This window comes from Ovis canadensis, chromosome 13, assembly GCF_042477335.2.
Source record: "Ovis canadensis isolate MfBH-ARS-UI-01 breed Bighorn chromosome 13, ARS-UI_OviCan_v2, whole genome shotgun sequence".
Classification (NCBI taxonomy): Eukaryota; Metazoa; Chordata; class Mammalia; order Artiodactyla; family Bovidae; genus Ovis; species Ovis canadensis.
Genome location: NC_091257.1, coordinates 76,728,180 through 76,745,634, shown reverse-complemented (window position 1 = coordinate 76,745,634; position 17,455 = coordinate 76,728,180). Strand labels below are relative to the sequence as shown.

Here is a 17,455-nt window from a genome sequence, read left to right as displayed (position 1 = left end):
AGCCTGTAAGTGCCTCAGGGACAAGGGCCCTATCTGATTGTTTCTGTCTTCCCCAGCATGGCATCCATTCATTCATTCCACAAAGAATGTTGAGAGGTCACAGTGTGTCAGTATCTCTGCTAGGTGCTGAGACACAGGAGTGAGCAAGAAGGTCAAGGTCTCTGCCTTCAAGGCATTCACAGTCTAGGTAGGGTGACAGTGAAGTTGCTCAGTCGTGTCTGACTCTTTGGGACCCCATGGACTGCAGCCTACCAGGCTCCTCCGTCCATGGAATTTTCCAGGCAAGAGTACTGGAGTGGGTTGCCATTTCCTTCTCCAGGGGATCTTCCGGACCCAGGGAACGAACCTGGGTCTTCCGCATTGAGGGCAGACGCTTTACCGTCTGAGCCGCCAGGGAAGGCAGGGTGACAGCAAAGATAAATATGTGTGGTGATGGAGGAAATGATGAGATTATTTGGGTTGAGGTCACTGAAGTCCTTTCTGGCGACACTTACAAGCTGTGGCCTGAGGATGGGAAGATGTTGATCTGGCACAGAGGCAAGAGGAGGGTGATCCCAGCTAGGGAATTGTGCAGGCTGCAGGATTGAGCTTGTGTAAGGAACAGAAAGGGATAACTGTGCCTGCAACTGGAACGTCTCCGGAGAAGGGTGTGGTGGAGATGATGCACAGAGGGACAGACCATCATGGTTAGGAGACTGGAGGGTTTTAGGAATGAGTGACTTTAAAATGACACTCCACTACCCCCATTTAAACTGCACCCCTCTGACAGATTTTAGATTCTCTCTTACTCTGCTCTATTTTAATTTTCCCATAGCACTTACTCTCCTTTAAGATATGCGATTACTTACTCTTTATGCCTATCTTTTATGGTCTGTTTTTCTCAACTAAATAAAGGCTCTACAAGAGCATAGAGCTTTCCGACTTATCACTGTATCCCTAGAGCAGAGAACAGGGCTGGGCACCCAGTAGATGCCTTATAAACATGTGGTGAATGAATCGCCCAGAGCCAGCATTGGGTCAGTGACATCAAGTCCTACCCCACTAACTCCATTTACTGGACTCGGAGCTGGCTCAGGCTTTGTGCATGACACGTCGTAACCTCTCCCGGCCTCGGTTTTCTCATCTGCCAAAGGGAAGGCTGGTCAGAGAAGCCCCTGTGTCTTTGCCACAGGGGCAGAAAGTCGAGGAGCAGGCCCTGTCCGGCGCTGGAGTCCATTCCCGGGCCTGTCAAGGCGTCTCTGGGAGCCTCAGAGGAGTGGCTTCTCCTTTCCGGGCCTCGGTTTCCCCACTTGGACAGAAGGCTCGGGAGGCCTTACCCATGCATGGGCAGTAGAGCAGGTAACCGGCCGGATCCCAGGAGCCCACGGGCAGCCCCAGGAGCGGCAGAAGCAGCAGCAGGAGAGACACACGCGGCGGCAAGAGCGACCGTGCCCACGCGGCGGCGCCCATAGCGGCTCCAGAGCCAGAGCGCGCCGCGGCGCGGAGGCTGGGAGAGAAGGAAGAGCGCGAGCGTCCGCCCCGCTCCCGGCGATCCCCGCGTGCCGCCCGCGCGCCGCCCCGGCCGCTCTAGCCTGCGGGCGGGCGGGACCATAGAGATTCCGCGGCACCGCCCCCTCCACGGCCCCAGTACCCGCTCGCGCGGCTCCCACAATGCACCGCACAATGGCCCGACCGCCGCCACTACCGGGGCCTGAGCGGGCCTGGCGGAGCCCGAGCGCGGCCCGGCCCGCAGCGCGGGGCTCGGAGCGCGGTGAGTCCCGGCGATGACCCCGGGGGACAGCGGGGAGCGGGGCGGGAGGCCGTCTCGCTACGCCCGCGCGCCGGGCACCCGGAGCGGCAGCGCCCCTCATCGTGGGCCCGTCAGCGCGGTCGCCCACACCCCCGACCCGAGGCCCCCTCTACGCCAGCCCGGCCCAGATAGGCCCCGGGGTGACCAAAACTCTCCTCGGACCCGTTACCTGGGTCTTGGGGACTCGAAGAAACCCTCTGGCCCAATCCCTACCGAGACCGGAGACTCAGCCCTGGAGGTCCCCTACTCCCGACCCCCGCCCCACCCCCCTCCCGCCCAGGCTCCCTGGAGACCCAGATAACGCGCAGCTGACCTTACCAGGGACCCGGGTCTGGGGGACGCAGATAAGCTGCACCTGCTCCCTCCCCTCAGACACGCCTACCCGGACCCACATAACCCCCTTTACTGCTCTTCCCCCTCTATTTCCCAGAACCACATAACCCCTTTTGAGGCTTTCCTCAAATATTTGGTTCTGGGGAACCCGATGAGCTCTACCCATAGTTTCCTCCTCGGCGATCCTATTCCCAACCTCCAGACAGCTTCCACTCGGTACCATTTTGAGACTCTTGAAATTCAGGGAATTCGCCTTTTATCTTAGCCCCTTTAACCCTCCAGCCGCTGTACACCATCCCCAGCCCGTCTCTCTTTCTTTGCGGTGGGTGTGGTGGGGGTCTCTTTGGGATTCAGATAAGTCGCCCCTCCCTCCCTCCCATTCCTGAGACCTCCTCCAGTCTTCTCCCTGAATTTCTGTCCCTTGTCTGGCAGCCGTCCACCCGCAGCCCTTCCAGCCCCTGGGCGTTTCACACCCCCTCCTCCCCGCCACGAAGTATGGTGGTCCAGAAACTGCTCAGGAGCCAAGCTGTCCCCTGCAAATCCTGTCCCAGGCTATGGCCCCGTCTCGGTGGGGAAAATGGACCTGCAAGGTGCAAGATAAGGGGATATTGGATGTGGGGAGTTGGTACTTTAACCTATAAGTTCCTATCTCCTGGCTTGTGTGTTTTCCCACCTGTCTGCCTGGGACTCGGAAAGAGCCTAGCCTGGGGTTTCTAACCCAGCCTCCCAAGGTAAGGATTGGGGTGGGGTTTCCTCTTGGTGAAAACAGGGCTGTTGTGAGTTGCAGCCATTTGCTCAAGACCTCCTTAGGAGTGAGAGTCATGGGGAATCAGACGGAATCGGGAATCAAAAGGACTCCAAAGAGGGTCCATGTACACTGATAGAAGTAGCAGCCCGGGAGTAAATCCAACCCCTGTTAATCCTGTTTGATGTCTCTTGGAATGATGCAAGCCATTGAGACTCTCCAGCCTCCCTGTAATTTAATTCTCTCACCACTGGGGAGTGTGTGTGTGTGTGTGTGTGTGTGTGTGTGTGGCGGGGAGGGGGGGTTGCGAGGCAGCTATACCCATTCCCCCCTTTCCTTCTCACCCTTCTCCAGCCAGTCAGTATATCTTTCCTTGCCCAGGTCAGGACTTTTTTTTTTTTTTTTTAATCTCTATTTATAATTTCCCAGTTGCTATTTTGGGTTCTGCTTAGGGGAAGATTCTGTCCACCCCAAGGAAAGTTCCTGGGTGTGTTTCCTCCTCGGCAGGTGTTGAATTGAGTTCTTCAGATCCCCAAGTAGCTCTTGGGCAGGAGGGATAAAAGCTATTTTAGGGTAGTCACTGAAGTGGAGCTGTTAATCCTCTGTGGGTCTCTAGTTAAGAACACTTAGAGATTAACCCTTTCCTTGCTGCAGGGGGGCTATTTCTTAACAGTTTGGGGGAAGATTTGGGAGATTTCAACTCTGGTGAAGGTGGGAACAGGCAACTCAATACAAAAGCAAAGATAATCTCTGCCTTTTGTTGAGTACTTAGTGGAAGCCAAGCCGAATGCTGAGCCCTTTGCATACCTGACTAAAATAATCCTTAAAACAAGCCTGTGAGGTAAGTATTTTTAGTTTTATAGATGAGGAAACAGGCTAATAATGGAGAAAGAACGCAGTTTCTATAGAGATGATGTAACACCATAAAAACTATAGTTTCATCAGAAGGGCAGCAGACATCATGGCACACAGCAGAGGACAGATAGATGAGGGAGTAATCTGCCTCCTTTAAAGGCTTCCAAGAGGGCCATAGAGAATTTTTAACTACAGAGCCTTAATAATAGAGATTCCTAAACTGAAGGAACTCAGGCCCAGGATATGGTGCTGGAGAAAGATAAAGTAAAGGGGGATTGGCTCCGGGGGATGTGCTGAGAGTCAATTGTAGGGGAAAAGAGGAAGGCTGCATTCTGAGGAGGTGTTGGGAAGGGAAGGAAACTCGCTCTGAGGCCTGAGAAGTCACATTAAGGGAGGAAAAGAACGTACTACTCAGGCCCTGTGCCGAAAAGGAGACACAATTTAGATCTCAGAGACTGCATTGTTTGTATTCACACGTATTATGTCAAATGTTTCAAGAGTGTTGTTTCACTGAATCTTCCATGAGAATATTGGTAGGTAAGGAGAACTAATCTCTCTTTCAGAAATTGAGGAAACTGAGGTTCAGAGAAACTAACCTACCCGTGGTTTCACAGTCAGTAAGTGGCAGCTCTTCTGATAGTAAGTCCAAGGTTCTTTCCACAATACCTCCCTCTTGATATCAGGCGCCAGAGGAATCTTAGGATGAAAATATACCGAGTTATACCAGTAACTGGGAGGGATTGATTGTGTTTGTTTTATGGGAACAGGTTCTGTCAGCTTCTACAGTTGTTAAGGTTAGAGTGTGAGACCAGAAGAACAGCTTTGAAAGAGAAGCGGGATTTTTTTTTCCCACAGTTTTGTGGAGAAGAAATCCGAAGAAATAGGCCTTCAAATAATGTGGGAGAGGCCCAGGAATCTTCCTGGATGAGAGGAGTTTGCAGACAAAGGACAGAGGGAGAAAAACTAGATTTCCTAAAGGATTCCTAAGGTAACACTAAAGCCAAAGCCCCAGTACGTGCAGATCAGGGCAAGCACATGGCTGCTGCCTGCCGCCTTTGCTTCTATCAATGCAACCTCGTGAGCTCTTCTTAGCCACCACCAGCCTCTTTCCTAGAAGCCCATTACTCACTCTTTCAGTAGCAGCATACTACACTGCTGTGTCTTGTTTGTGCTTGTTCAGGAGAACAGATGAGGTGGATGTGTGGGAGGTGGGGGACGTACTGTTCTCTTTCTGAGTTTGTGCGGAATTTCCAGGGCTAGGCTTCCCTCTCACGTCAGCCAAGTGATGCGACTTGCTTCCTTCCCTCTGGCTGCCATTCCCAGCTTTCCAGAGGCGGAGGTGCGTGATTTCACGTGGGGGGGTGGGGGCCAGAATTTGACTTTGAAGATGGGGGAAGTTCCTTCCAAACTAGATATTCAAATTCATGCTCGCTCTCTACCCAATTCCAAGCTGCCTAGTAATCACTGGTATTATAAACAGGTAATTCCACCCTTTGGAAGAAGGGAGGACTTAAACAATAAAAGCCAGACGTCAGAGGCCTTTGAGGTTTATCGTGAAGTAGGCAAATATGCCATGATTCGAAGGCTCAAGTGGGACTAGTTCTTAGTGTTAGCATGTGAGTCATGCAAAATGCAGCCACCTTTGTGCAGATCTTTCTAGCACATCTCCACTCGTGATGGGGAAATTGTTTATCATATTACATTGCAGTGTTTCTTCAATAAGAGGAATGGTTCCTGAACAGGACATAGCTCATGTTAATGATGAGCAAAGCTCTCTCGGGCATGAACCCGCTGATCCCATCATCTCGTTCACGGCCAGCCTGTTGGTTGAATGGTCACTGTAAGCAGCAGGTGCTAATGAGCTGAGCAAGCATTCTTTGGCCCACAGCTAGTTTGTGCAGTTGGAGCCCTCCCCAGATTCTCGTGGACAATCCCCACATACCCGCTTTGCTCCCTTTACATGGAAAAGCCTCATGACCAAATTTTGGCATGAGCTCTTCAAAGGAAATTCCCCTGTTGTAGCAAGTTACATTGAGGTTGGTAACCTGTTTGTGTGATGAGCTTGTGAGTGTGAATGTGGGTCTGCTGTGCCCCCTTTGAGAATTAATGCCCTTTCTCTCTTCCTCTGAGTTGATGTCAGTAAAGAACTTGTGTCACCTTACCTATGCTCACCTGCTCCCCCACAACCCAGTAGAAAGACTTCAAGATATTGGCTCCCCCTTTGGAACTCAGTTTAAACCAGAACTGCCTGAGCATGTTAGCCTGTAAGAATCCACTTGCATTCAGTGACTTATGTACTCATCTAAAAGAAAGTTAAAAGTCCTTTTCTAGATGCTAGGTTTATGGAGATGAAAAAGATGATCTGAGCTCTCAAAGTATCTGAGTTTGGTGGTGGAGTCTGAGTTCTAATGCAAGTATGTTACCTGTTCACAATGGAGACATGCATGTGTTCTGTGAGGGTCTGTAGGAGGGGCAGCTCAGCACCTTGATTATTGGATGGGCTTTGCTAAAGAAGTGTGGTTTGGGCGCTGAGGCCAAGAGACCCAGAGTAGTGGTTGGGATGGGAGGATGGCAGGATGGGACCAGCACTGGTTTAGTGGAAATGCTGAGTCTGCTGTTGCCTCTTCAGATGAACCTCTTGATGTTGATGCACTGCTGAGAAACACATCTGGCACAGAGGCTGACTCTCCAGGGTGTAAATTTCCTAAGTAAAGGCTTCTTTCTTTTCTGATGCCTTTTGGGCATTTTATTGCTCCTTAGCACCTCCACGAGGAGGAGAATTATAGAAAGTGAGGAGGAGGCAGGGTGAGGAGGAGGAGGAGGCGCTGCTGTCTAAATTTAGTGGAAAGGATGTAAAAGCGAAGTGGGAAGGGAAAGCGAGTTTAGGGCTTTTACTTCCTCTGATTATCCTGTTTTCTATTAGCCTAGGTGGTACTAGTAATAATAGTTACCATGTAGCACTTACTAGGTGCCCAGCCTTCTGCTGAATGCTTTATATTTATTATCTCATTTAACCCTCAAAAGGTCCTTATGATGTGGGAGATTAGTAAGCCCATGTTGTAAATGAGGAAACAGCTCAGAAAAGTAAGTCATTGGCTGAAAGTCACATGGCTTCAAAGTGGAAGGGCTGGGATGGAACTGGGGCTCTGCCTGCCTCCAGAGCCCGTGTTTTCATGGTATCGGGCTCCCTAACACCAGGTGTTCTGATGTTTCAGGTGAAGAGATTGTTTTCTGAAGGCTGCGTTGGAGGCTGTGACAGAGCACAGAGCCCTGTGGAGCTGATGGGGAGGCTTTCTCAATAACATGGCCCTTCGCCATTAGCCTTGCCATGACCACATTTTTCACCAGCGTCCCCCCCTGGATTCAAGATGCAAAGCAGGAGGAGGAAGTGGGCTGGAAACTAGTGCCCAGGCCTCGGGGCCGGGAGGCGGAGAATCAAGTGAAGTGCCAATGTGAAATCTCGGGGACACCCTTCTCAAATGGGGAGAAGCTGAGGCCTCACAGCCTCCCCCATCCAGAGCAGAGACCGTATAGCTGCCCTCAGCTGCACTGTGGCAAGGCTTTTGCCTCCAAGTACAAGCTGTATAGGTAGGTGACACTCCCATACTTCTTCCTGCCCTGAGGTTCCCAGGGAGAAAGCCAGAGAGACTCCACTGAGTGTGGGACTTTATCTGTGGCAGAAGAGTAGAGGTTAATTTGTCCCATAAGTGTATCCTATATGTCAACCATTTGAGGTCACTCACTGAAAAATAATGGTGGTATTTTTTATTCAGACACTAGACTCTGATGGGTACAATATCAGATAGCGATGAACAGACTAGATTGAGTTTTGTTTTGTTTTTTTCTTTCAATACAGGTTTACCTCATTTTATTGCACTTCACAGATACTGCTTTTTTTTTTTTTTTTTTTTACAAATTGAAGTTTTGTGGCAACTTTCAGTCAAGAAAGTTGGCCCAGTTTTCCAACTTTCCAAAAGCATTTGCTCACTTCATGTCTCTGTGAAGAATTTTGATAATTCTCACAGTATTTCAAATCTTCCACCATCAAAAAGATTACAGCTTGCTGAAGGCTCAGGTGATGACTAGCACTTTTTAGCAATAAGGTATTTTTTTTCTTTTTTTTTTTTAATAATTGTTTTAAAAGGTGATATGGACTGTTGTTTTAAAGTCTTTATTGAATTTATTACAACATTGCCTCTGCTCTTTTATGGTTTGGTTTTTTGGCTGAGAGGCTCACGGATTCCTAGCTCAATCAAGTCTGCACCCTCTGCATTCGAAGGCGAAGCCCTAACCACTGGACCACCAGGGAAGTCCCCAGAAAAGTATTTTTAATTAAATATATACATTTTTTTTTAGACATGATGCTATTGCACACTTAATAGGCCACAGTATAGCATAAACATAACTTTTATATGCACTAGGAAACCAAAAAATTCATGTGACTCCTATTACTGTGACTTTTGCTTTATTGCAATGGGCTGGCACCAAACCTGCGATATCTCCAAGGTGTGCCTGTGCTTCTTTCCCTACCTGTGTCAGGTAGTGGTGAGAATATTAGCCCTAAATTAGGCATCAGCCTTAGAAGTTTAGAGAGAAAAGGAGACCCTCTGGTCCAATCTGTAAATTGTAAAGTGCAGGCTCAGAGTGGAGAAGGTAACTTACCCAAGGTCGTATTGCTCACATGATCACTTATGACTCTGTAGAGTCCTCTGGGTTAGAAGATTTCCTGAAACTTGTAAGCACAAGAACCCCTATCTAAAGTGAAATGGAATGTGAAAGCCCTGGTGTAAAGCAGATATGACAGAGCAGCTTTGAGGGGAGCAGGGCCTACTCAGAAGTAGTTTTGATTTTATCCTTGCATTTCCATCAGAGGACCGTGAGCGTGCCCTTTGCCAGTGATGCAGACTGCCTGCTGCACAGCCATTCATCCCTCGACCATGAGCTCTTGTCACATACCAGGCACAGTGTTCAGTGACAGGGACAGACACTTCCTATCAGTGAGCCAGACAGATATAGGGGGAGGGGTTGCTGACCCTCCTCGAGTTTACTGTCTTAATAGCAGGGACAGACAGCACGCGAGTAAATACGTGAACGAGATGACCACAGAACGCCTCTAGTTCCTTGTCTGGAAAACAGTTGATAGGAAGGAACTAAAACAGGTAACAGGGTTGTGTGTGACCAGGATTGCCCTCATGACAGTTCTGTGGTCCTCAGCTGTGTGCTCCTGTGTCTTAGGTGGATATCAGTTGGGGGTATCCTTGTAGACTTTCCTAGTGGCGGTCTGAGTGTCAGTGGGAGGCTCTAGGAAAGGTCCTGGGCCAGGAGACAGGAGCCTTGACTCCACCCGGAGTCGTCATACAATTTTAGGCAAATTACTAAACCTCATTGGGCCTTTGTTTTCTCACCTTCAAAATGAGGGAAATAGACTGTGGATCACTCACCATCTTCCTCTCATGTTACCATGCCACTTATGTCACAGGAGATTAATAGTAACCTTTATAGGTGTCAGCACTCAAAACAACATGAGGATAATGGGTATGATTGATACCTTCCAGGTAGAAAGAATCACTGGGCGCTGTGCTAGAGACAGCAGTGGCATATCTAAGTGAATCCAGGTCTCGAGAAGGTCTGGGTTTAAGTGCATTTTAAACCCAGAAAATTGTCTGCCACTTACTGACTGGTGGGTGGGGCTGTCCTGTGCATCAGCTTCTTATGTAGAACACAGGGTTAATGACACAGCTCACATGGGGCTTGTAAAACGATGGGACCTCAAAGTCTTGCTGAGCTGATTCCAAATACCATGGAGCTCTGGATTGTAGTTCCTGGATCAGCTCTGGTTTCCAGCCAGATAGGAGCAGAAGCAGGTAAACCAAGGGGCACTGAGGTCCCATATCACAAACACATCTTCTGAAACATTTAAATGCTTTATGTGGCAAACAATTTAAATGGTACAAATGGACATGCAGTGAAAAGTAAATTGTCACACTTGAAGCCACTGTTCTCCTCAGAGGCAACCATTGGGTCAGTTCTTTGTGTATCCCTCTTGAGACATTCAAACATGTATTCCCTTCCTTTTTTATTTTCACAGGGGATTGTGTTAGGTACACCATACTGAACTTCCTTTTTTGACTTGGCTCGCTGTTTCTTGGGAGATTGTTCCAGATCAGGAAGTTTAGATATATTTCATTTTCCCTTTATTGTGTCATTTAAATTTTTATAAATACACTTTTTGTTGCAAAGGAAATACATTCACATAATTCAAAATTCAAAAGGTATACAATGAAAATTCTTCATCACACCCAGAAAAGCTGCCCTTTCTTCTCCCCATGGGTAGCCAATGTTAGTTTCTTGTGTATCCTTTCAGAAATATTTTAAGCTCATATGAGCAAACGTGCATAAATTTTCTCTCTTTTCCAATGCATGGTACCATTCCATAGGCACTGTTCTGTCTCATAGCTTTTTCCCACTTTATCTAGGAGCTTGTTACCTGTTGTATATATAAAGCCGTCATTATATTTAAAAGTTAAGGTGGGAATTCGCTGTTGTTCCAGTGGTTAGGACTTCACGCTTTCACTGCTGTGGGGCTGGGTTCCATCCCTGGTCAGGGAACTAAGATCCCACAAGCTGCACAGCCAAAAAAAAGTTGAGTCATTTTTATGGACTTGATTACTTATTTAGCCAGTTCCCTACTGATGGACATTTAGATTGTTCCTGATATTTTTGCTACTGAATTCAGTGCTGCAGAGAATAGCAGCACATGTGGTTTTGCAGGTGGTAGAGGATAGAAGCTAGTTGGCATGGCATCCATTCCATCGCATGCGTCTACCACAGTTTTTGTGTCTAGTTGCCTGTTAGTGCACAACTCCGTTGTCTAGCCAGCCATTATGATCTCCTTTCTTTCTCCTCTGTCTTTCATCCCTGTCTGCAGGCACATGGCCACCCACTCAGCCCAGAAACCCCACCAGTGCATGTACTGCGATAAGATGTTTCACCGCAAGGATCATCTGCGGAACCACCTGCAGACCCATGACCCCAACAAGGAGGCCCTCCACTGTTCTGAGTGTGGTAAGAATTACAATACGAAGCTGGGCTACCGGCGCCACCTGGCCATGCATGCCGCCAGCAGTGGTGACCTTAGCTGCAAGGTGTGCCTGCAGACCTTCGAGAGTACCCAGGCCCTGCTGGAGCACCTGAAGGCCCACTCACGCCGGGTAGCAGGTGGTGCCAAGGAAAAGAAGCACCCCTGTGACCACTGTGACCGGCGGTTCTATACTCGTAAGGATGTGCGGCGGCACCTGGTGGTCCACACAGGCCGGAAGGACTTCCTGTGCCAGTACTGTGCCCAGCGATTCGGCCGCAAAGACCACCTGACACGTCATGTCAAGAAGAGCCACTCACAAGAGCTGCTCAAGATCAAGACAGAGCCAGTGGATGTGTTAGGCCTAATCAGCTGCAGCTCCACAGTCAATGTGAAGGAAGAGCTGAGTCCTGTGCTGTGCATGGCCTCTCGGGACGTGATGGGGGCCAAGGCCTTCCCTGGCATGTTGCCCATGGGCATGTATGGTGCCCACATCCCTACCATGCCCAGTGCGGGCATGCCACACTCCCTGGTGCACAACACGCTGCCCATGGGCATGAGCTACCCTCTGGAATCCTCACCTATCTCTTCCCCAGCTCAGCTTCCTCCAAAATACCAGCTTGGATCTACCTCATACTTGCCCGACAAATTGCCCAAAGTGGAGGTGGATAGTTTTCTGGGGGAGGTTCCTGGAAGCCTGTCTCTCTCATCCGCTGAACCCCAGCCCACCTCACCTCAGCCGGCAGCAGCTGCGGCCCTCCTAGATGAAGCACTGCTCACCAAGAGCCCCGCCAACCTCTCTGAGGCTCTCTGCGCTGCTAATGTGGACTTCTCCCACTTACTGGGCTTTCTTCCTCTCAACCTGCCCCCATGTAACCCACCTGGGGCCACAGGAGGCCTGGTCATGGGCTACTCCCAGGCTGAGGCTCAGCCCTTGCTCACCACTTTGCAAGCTCAGCCTCAAGATTCCCCAGGAGCTGGGGGACCGCTGAACTTTGGGCCACTGCACTCTTTGCCACCTGTCTTCACCTCTGGCCTGAGCACCACAACCCTGCCTCGTTTCCACCAGGCATTCCAGTAGCCACAAGGAGGCCCTCAGCTCAGTCCTGGCTCTGTCAGGGAGCCTCAGTACCTATCCCATCTGCATCCCCCATGAAGGCAGCTGAGCTTTCAGAGCTGGGTTCAAAAAAACAATTCCAGTATCTGTATGGAGCACTTGGTTTGGGGGCTTAAGCTCCAGGATTAGTTCCAGGAGGAATCTTGAGCCTCAACCCCATGAAAAGATATCATACAATAGGACTTCAGGTATTTTTACTTTTTTTTTTTTTTTAATCTGAATCGGGAGCCACACCTAGCCTTCTCCCTCTCCAAAGCATCGGAACCTCTTTCTCTCTGAAGAAGGGAGAGGTCTCTTGAAGACACAGAGGGTTTTACTTCGGATGACCTCGAGAGAAGTAGTCCAAGAAGCCCGTCTTCTGGTCCCAGCCTGCAGACCCCACAGCAGTTGGTCAGGCACTCCTGCAGAGGGTCCATCGCCTGCTTCCAGTCAATAGGCAGGAGGGAAGGCCTCTGCCTGTTGTTCCCCATTACCTCCATCCCTCCTGTCCTAACACCTCCATTTTCAGTCAGTGTTTTCCAGGAACGGTACTGTTTACACAGTCGCTTCAGACACACCATTTCACCTCCCTTGCTGAGCTGTTAGCCTTAGAATGATTGCAGTGAACATTGTTTACACACCGTGAATCCATTCCCACCAGTCCATTCCAGTTGGCACCAGCCAGAACCACTTGGTACCTGGTGTTAACTGGAGCCCTGTTTACAAGGCGGAGTCGGGTCCCGACTTCTCTTCATTTGAGGTCACATTTTTCCCCTGTGGGGAAATAAACTGACTTTGGACTGCTTCAGTCTCTGCCACCTTCCATGACTGTGTCTGTTCTTGCCTTCCTTGGGAGAGTCCACAGGAGACAGGCAAGAAGATTGGAGCAGCTTTCTCACAGGTCTGCAATTCTGTTTTTCTTCAAGTACATCGTGACCCCCTCATCCTCCTTTTGAACTGGAGAGAGGGGAAGAAATGAAAGGCATGCCCACTTCCACTCCCCCTGCCCCCACCCCGTTCCTTAATCCCTACCCTGAATATCATGAGTTTTTATTGGTCTTGGAAGGAGGGATTCGGGTTCTAGGCTGGTGTGGATAGCAAAGGAGAGGGTGTGAGCCCCTCATATGTCTCTCCTACCTGTCCCGTTTTCAGGAAGTTGTGGAATTGTTGGAAGAAGAGTTTTCAGAAAGTTGGCAGACAATTAAGTCCTAATCATCATCGTATCATGTATGGGGGTATACACCACGTATGGGACGTATCATGGGAGGTATACATCATTGCCTCCCATACCAAACTTTTTTCTTCTCCACAGTGTTCCTCCTCTCTCTTCCACTTTGCAGGCCCTCTGGACTCAAGGCCACTGTGCATAGGCTTCTCTGCTCTCCATCAAAGAACTTCCACCTTCCTCTTGTGGCCCCTCACTTTTGCCCTCAGTACTCAGCAAGTTTTCTTGCAATAAATGATTAATTCTCTTGACTTGTGGGGCTCCCTTGTTGCAGACAGCACAGCTCTTGCCCAACTGAACCTCACCCCTGCTTCATCTCAGTTCTGCATGGGCTTTGCTCTTCCCGCTCGTGGAAGGGAGGCCTCTCAGGGACCACCAGTATGGGGCCCTCTTGAGACACTTCCACTCTGATTCAGAAACACACTTCTACCTCTTTACTGTTAACTCCTACAGATGGCAGCCAGCAGTTTCTGGGCACTTCTCTCAGCAGGTGCCTCATACTGGCTTCTGGCTTCTTCACTAGGGTTTCAGGACAGACTACCAAGGAACTGCCTCAGCCTCTTCCCAGTTCTCCCTGTCCCCATTCTGTCTAGAAATCACTTTGGTTTATGAGCAGGTAGGTCCAAGACCCACGCTTCTGCTTCAGTGCAGGCCAGTACTCTTTCTTTGAGGTGAAAGCCTTAAAATGTAGCTTCCTGGCCCTTGATTGGAAGCAATGTGGAATGAATAAACATGTTTTCGTTTAGGCAGGCTAGCTTGGGATACCTTTTTTTTAAAAAAAGACAAAACCAGATATAAAGATGTCTGGCAAGATTAGAATCAGACTAGGTGATTTACTTCTAAAAATTAGCTTCAGTGAGTCCCAGGGACTAATTAATTAAGGTTTACTTTTAAAAGCGTCCACCTTGGTACGCAGCCCCCTTCTGCATGCTATGCATGTTATTGGGACTCGTATATAGGAAATGGTAAGTGAGGACCCAGTTGGGACTCAGTGCCGCCATTGTCCTTGTCGTCTCTGACCTTCATCGCTAGACCCAGCGACCCTTGCCCCTCCTTGCCACCTTTTCTGCATCTTTTGTTTACAGAGGTAAAGGGGCCTCTGGCTATGGAATATGAAGTCTCGGACTGTTAGAGGAGTCCCTTCTCTTTGCCTGCTCTTTCCTGTCCCTTCCTTGAATTCTCTCCCCCAATAGTGATGCTGGGAAACTCATAGGACAGGCAAAGCAACTTTAAAACCTTGTAACTTGGGGCCTTGCCCCTCCTCCCCTCCTCTTTCTTCCAGTCCTGTTCCTCTCGTTCTTCCTTCAATGCCCTTCCCACCCACAAATAATTTTCCTATCACTGTGAACTTTGCTGGTGCAGAGGAACATCTGCCTTCACTTTTTTTTTTTTGGACTGTAGATAGCCAGCAATTTCTTAAACCTCCCTTTCCAAAAGAAAAAGAAAAAAAAAAGTCCTTGACCTGTTGTGCAAAGGATAAGAAGAGCTTTATCCTGCTCAGTACCAAACCCACTTCAGTACCCTTACTGAGGCCATGAGAGCCTAGGGGTTTCTGTCCAGGACAGGAGCCATGGCATGTTGGCAGAGACCAAACAGGGACCAGGAAAAGGGGTGATGTCCCCTTCCCCACCGCCTCCAACCTCTGTCAGCGATGAGCTGCCCTGAATAGTGGCAGGCACCTCCCCCTCTGCACGGAAGCTAGTCAGGGTTGAGTGCAGTCTTGGGGAGCCAGGGGGTAGTAGCATGCCAGCTGGGTCAGCTCAGAGGATCTGCACATCTTGGGAGAGGGGAGAGGAACAATGAGTTTTTTTTCCCATAACCTTTTACAAATGGCATTTTGTGCATGGAAATCCGGGAAGCAGGTGTGATTCCTTTTTTGCTCGTAGATATTGTCTTAAGTTGAACTTCTACTGCCCTAAACTTTTCCCCTAGTAGCCCTTTAAGCCCCTATGCCCCCTTCTTTTTGGTAGCTGTTTTCTCCAGCCCCCCTCCATCTCCCCTCTTTTCTAGGAGCTATTTTTAAGCACGACTTTTTTAACAGTTTATATTGTACAGGATCAATATTTTGCTTTTTAACAAGGATATTTATGTAATAAGAAACTTTTGCCTTAGGCAGGTGTTGGCCAGAAAAGTCCAGATTCCTCTGGGACCCCACCCTGGCCTCTCCTGGAGCTCTGAACCTGCTGTGGAAGGAACTGGCTGTGACCTCACCACTGGAAAGCAGGGTCTGTGGCAAGGGAAACGGGTGTACTGGTTCTGACAGGAGGAGGATCCACCATGGTAATCAAGTGCCTCTGTGGAGGGGATTGAAAAGAAATGTTCTAGTTCAGTTTCTTCAGATGTTCGCCTACTTCCTTAGTGGGTTCTCCCCATATTGCGCCTCTCCAGCTCCCACCGTTTGGCACTGGACTCCTGAAACGCCGCTTCTCATACACCCCCCTCCCTCTCTCCCAGTGGTCAAGGCTTTGGAGCCACTCTTTCGTAATACCAGATTATTTAAAGAGAGAAAAATACAAGACAGAACCTTTTAGCACTTTGTAAACACAGTGAATAACCTCTTGGAGTATTTTTGGCTTTATATAAAACAAGGTTTTTAATTGTAAAATATAAGTGCCATTAGAAAATGCACAGGGCCTATCTTTGTTAAAGTAGATTTTTCAATGTTTTACAGAATTACATTTTCAAAAAAAAGTTTTTATAATGAAGTTGTTTATTAAAAACTTCTGAATGATGTGTTTGGAAGTTGTGAGCCTGTCTCATTGGGAAGGGGCTGGAGAGAACCTGAGGAAGAACGAGTCTAGACGTTGTGAGCATCCAAGGGGATGGTGGGTACGATGGAACACACAGTGAGAACCCTTCACGTTAGCACCCACAAGCCCTGTACTCTGAAATGAAAGGTCTTTGAGGTAAGTGGCATCATGCTACTTAATAGTCTTGGATGCAGGAATCAGAAAAAATCAAATGGACTCAATGAAATTTCATATCACTGCAAATGCCAGATGGAACGCAGTCTTGAGGTTAGTATTGGTTCAGCATCTCAGACATGGTAGGCTTTAGCATTCCTGTTTCTACCATATCTTGTGCAATTGTGACCATCCTCAGGCCCTTCCATGTGGCTTGTCCCTTTATCAAAGCATGCTGCCACGATTCCAGTCATCCTCACACAGTGCTGACCAGAAATGGAAAGGGACCCTTTCCAGGCCCCCTGAGTAGAGAGGAGTCCTTTTATTCACAGGAGCCCTGTAAGCATCTTCTGTCTCATTGGCCTTGATGGTGTTCTGTGCCATCCCCAAGCCAGTCACTGTAGACCAGTGGTGACAAGACTGAGCCAAGGGGAGGAGTGTGTTCTCAAAGGAACTCTGGCGTACTGTTAGAATGAGGAATGGATGCTGGTTGTCCAAGAAAAAAATGTCATCCATGGCTCAAGGTGCACAGCTGGTCGGTGACAGAGCTAGGACTTGACCTTGCCCACACTTGTGTGTAGGCACCCATCTGGTTCAGACAGATTCTTGAAAGGAGGCATGGCTTCACCTGATGTTGCTTGGCCAGTCCAGCGAAGGCGGTCATCACTGTTCTGAGCCCCATCCCTTGTACTGAGTGAGATCCTCTCATCCGAGGTTCAGACTGAGCTTGCTTTTCTGTGGTCTGGAGCCACTGTCCATAGCGAAGCAGTGCAAATCACTGAGTCCAGCCCAAGACTTTATGGGACATCCCATGTTAATGTGTGTTAAGAGGTGTTTTGTGTTCAAAGGCAGTGGGCTGGCCCTTCATCGCTTTGGCTTGTTGACTTGCGTAACTCCACCCCAATGGCTAGGGCCCCAAGGACATCCACTTTGCCCTCCAGGAGCTGCATTCCTGGGAGTGGGTCTGGCGGCTCAAAGCAGTCTTTTCCATTGGATAGGAAGAAGATGAAGGCTTTCCGGAGGAGGTGGCAAAGACTTCCAGGTGAGGAGGTGGAGTGTCAGGCGTACTGACCACCATGGGCCACAGGTTGGGGAGCTGAGATAACAGGACTGCAGGCATGTGCAGGATTAGGGTTGCAGGGGTTGGTCCACCCAGGCTCTTACTCTCCAGGCATAGGCCCTACACTTCAGACTACAGTTCATGTTTGTAAAATGGAACAGAACAAGGGGTAGCCCCGAGGCCCAGGAGGAGTAAAGCAATGTTCAGCCCACCAGGCCATGAGGATCCAGCTCTTGGAGGGAAACCGGGCAGAGACCCACTTGCTCCCTGGTTGGCTGCATCTGAGAATTTCCCTTGTCCCTGATTCTTCCACTTCAACCTCTTTTCTTCCTTTTACCACAAATATTTTGAGCACCTCTGTGTGCCCAGCG

At 49.2% G+C, this 17,455-nt stretch overlaps 2 protein-coding genes across 8 annotated transcripts in view; one reads left to right on the top strand and one right to left on the bottom strand.

The window, feature by feature from the left end:
- POFUT1 (protein O-fucosyltransferase 1) overlaps positions 1-1,573 on the bottom strand; it is a 39,952-nt gene extending 38,379 nt beyond the window's left edge. For 2 of the 4 annotated variants that reach the window (XM_069548311.1, XM_069548310.1), the window contains exon 1: positions 1,317-1,559. In XM_069548311.1, the coding sequence (XP_069404412.1) occupies positions 1,317-1,449 (133 nt within the window). In that variant the 5' untranslated portion in view covers positions 1,450-1,559. Of the gene's footprint in view, positions 1-1,316 lie in introns of all 4 variants that reach the window. The other 2 variants (XM_069548308.1, XM_069548307.1) reach the window with 2 other exon arrangements.
- Positions 1,444-15,863, top strand: PLAGL2 (PLAG1 like zinc finger 2). Of its 4 annotated transcripts, XR_011248234.1 has the most exons (4): positions 1,444-1,750; positions 6,938-7,310; positions 10,651-12,797; positions 15,234-15,863. XR_011248234.1 is itself a non-coding variant. In XM_069548305.1 (3 exons), exons 2-3 carry the CDS (start codon positions 7,051-7,053, stop codon positions 11,879-11,881), a joined length of 1,491 nt encoding a protein of 496 aa, XP_069404406.1. In that variant the 5' UTR covers positions 1,459-1,750; positions 6,938-7,050; the 3' UTR covers positions 11,882-15,863. The 4 variants fall into 4 exon arrangements, 2 of the variants coding, with proteins under 2 accessions (XP_069404406.1, XP_069404407.1); XM_069548305.1 differs by having other exon boundaries at positions 1,459-1,750; positions 10,651-15,863; XR_011248235.1 differs by lacking the exon at positions 6,938-7,310 and having other exon boundaries at positions 1,650-1,750.
- Positions 15,864-17,455: the final 1,592 nt, after the last annotated feature.

Bases quoted from the DNA above. Each gene is read 5' to 3' on its own strand.
- PLAGL2 (XM_069548305.1), top strand. From the start codon at position 7,051: ATGACCACATTTTTCACCAGCGTCCCCCCCTGGATTCAAGATGCAAAG. The intron at 7,311-10,650 runs GTAGGTGACACT...CCCTGTCTGCAG, and splicing joins TCCAAGTACAAGCTGTATAG to GCACATGGCCACCCACTCAG.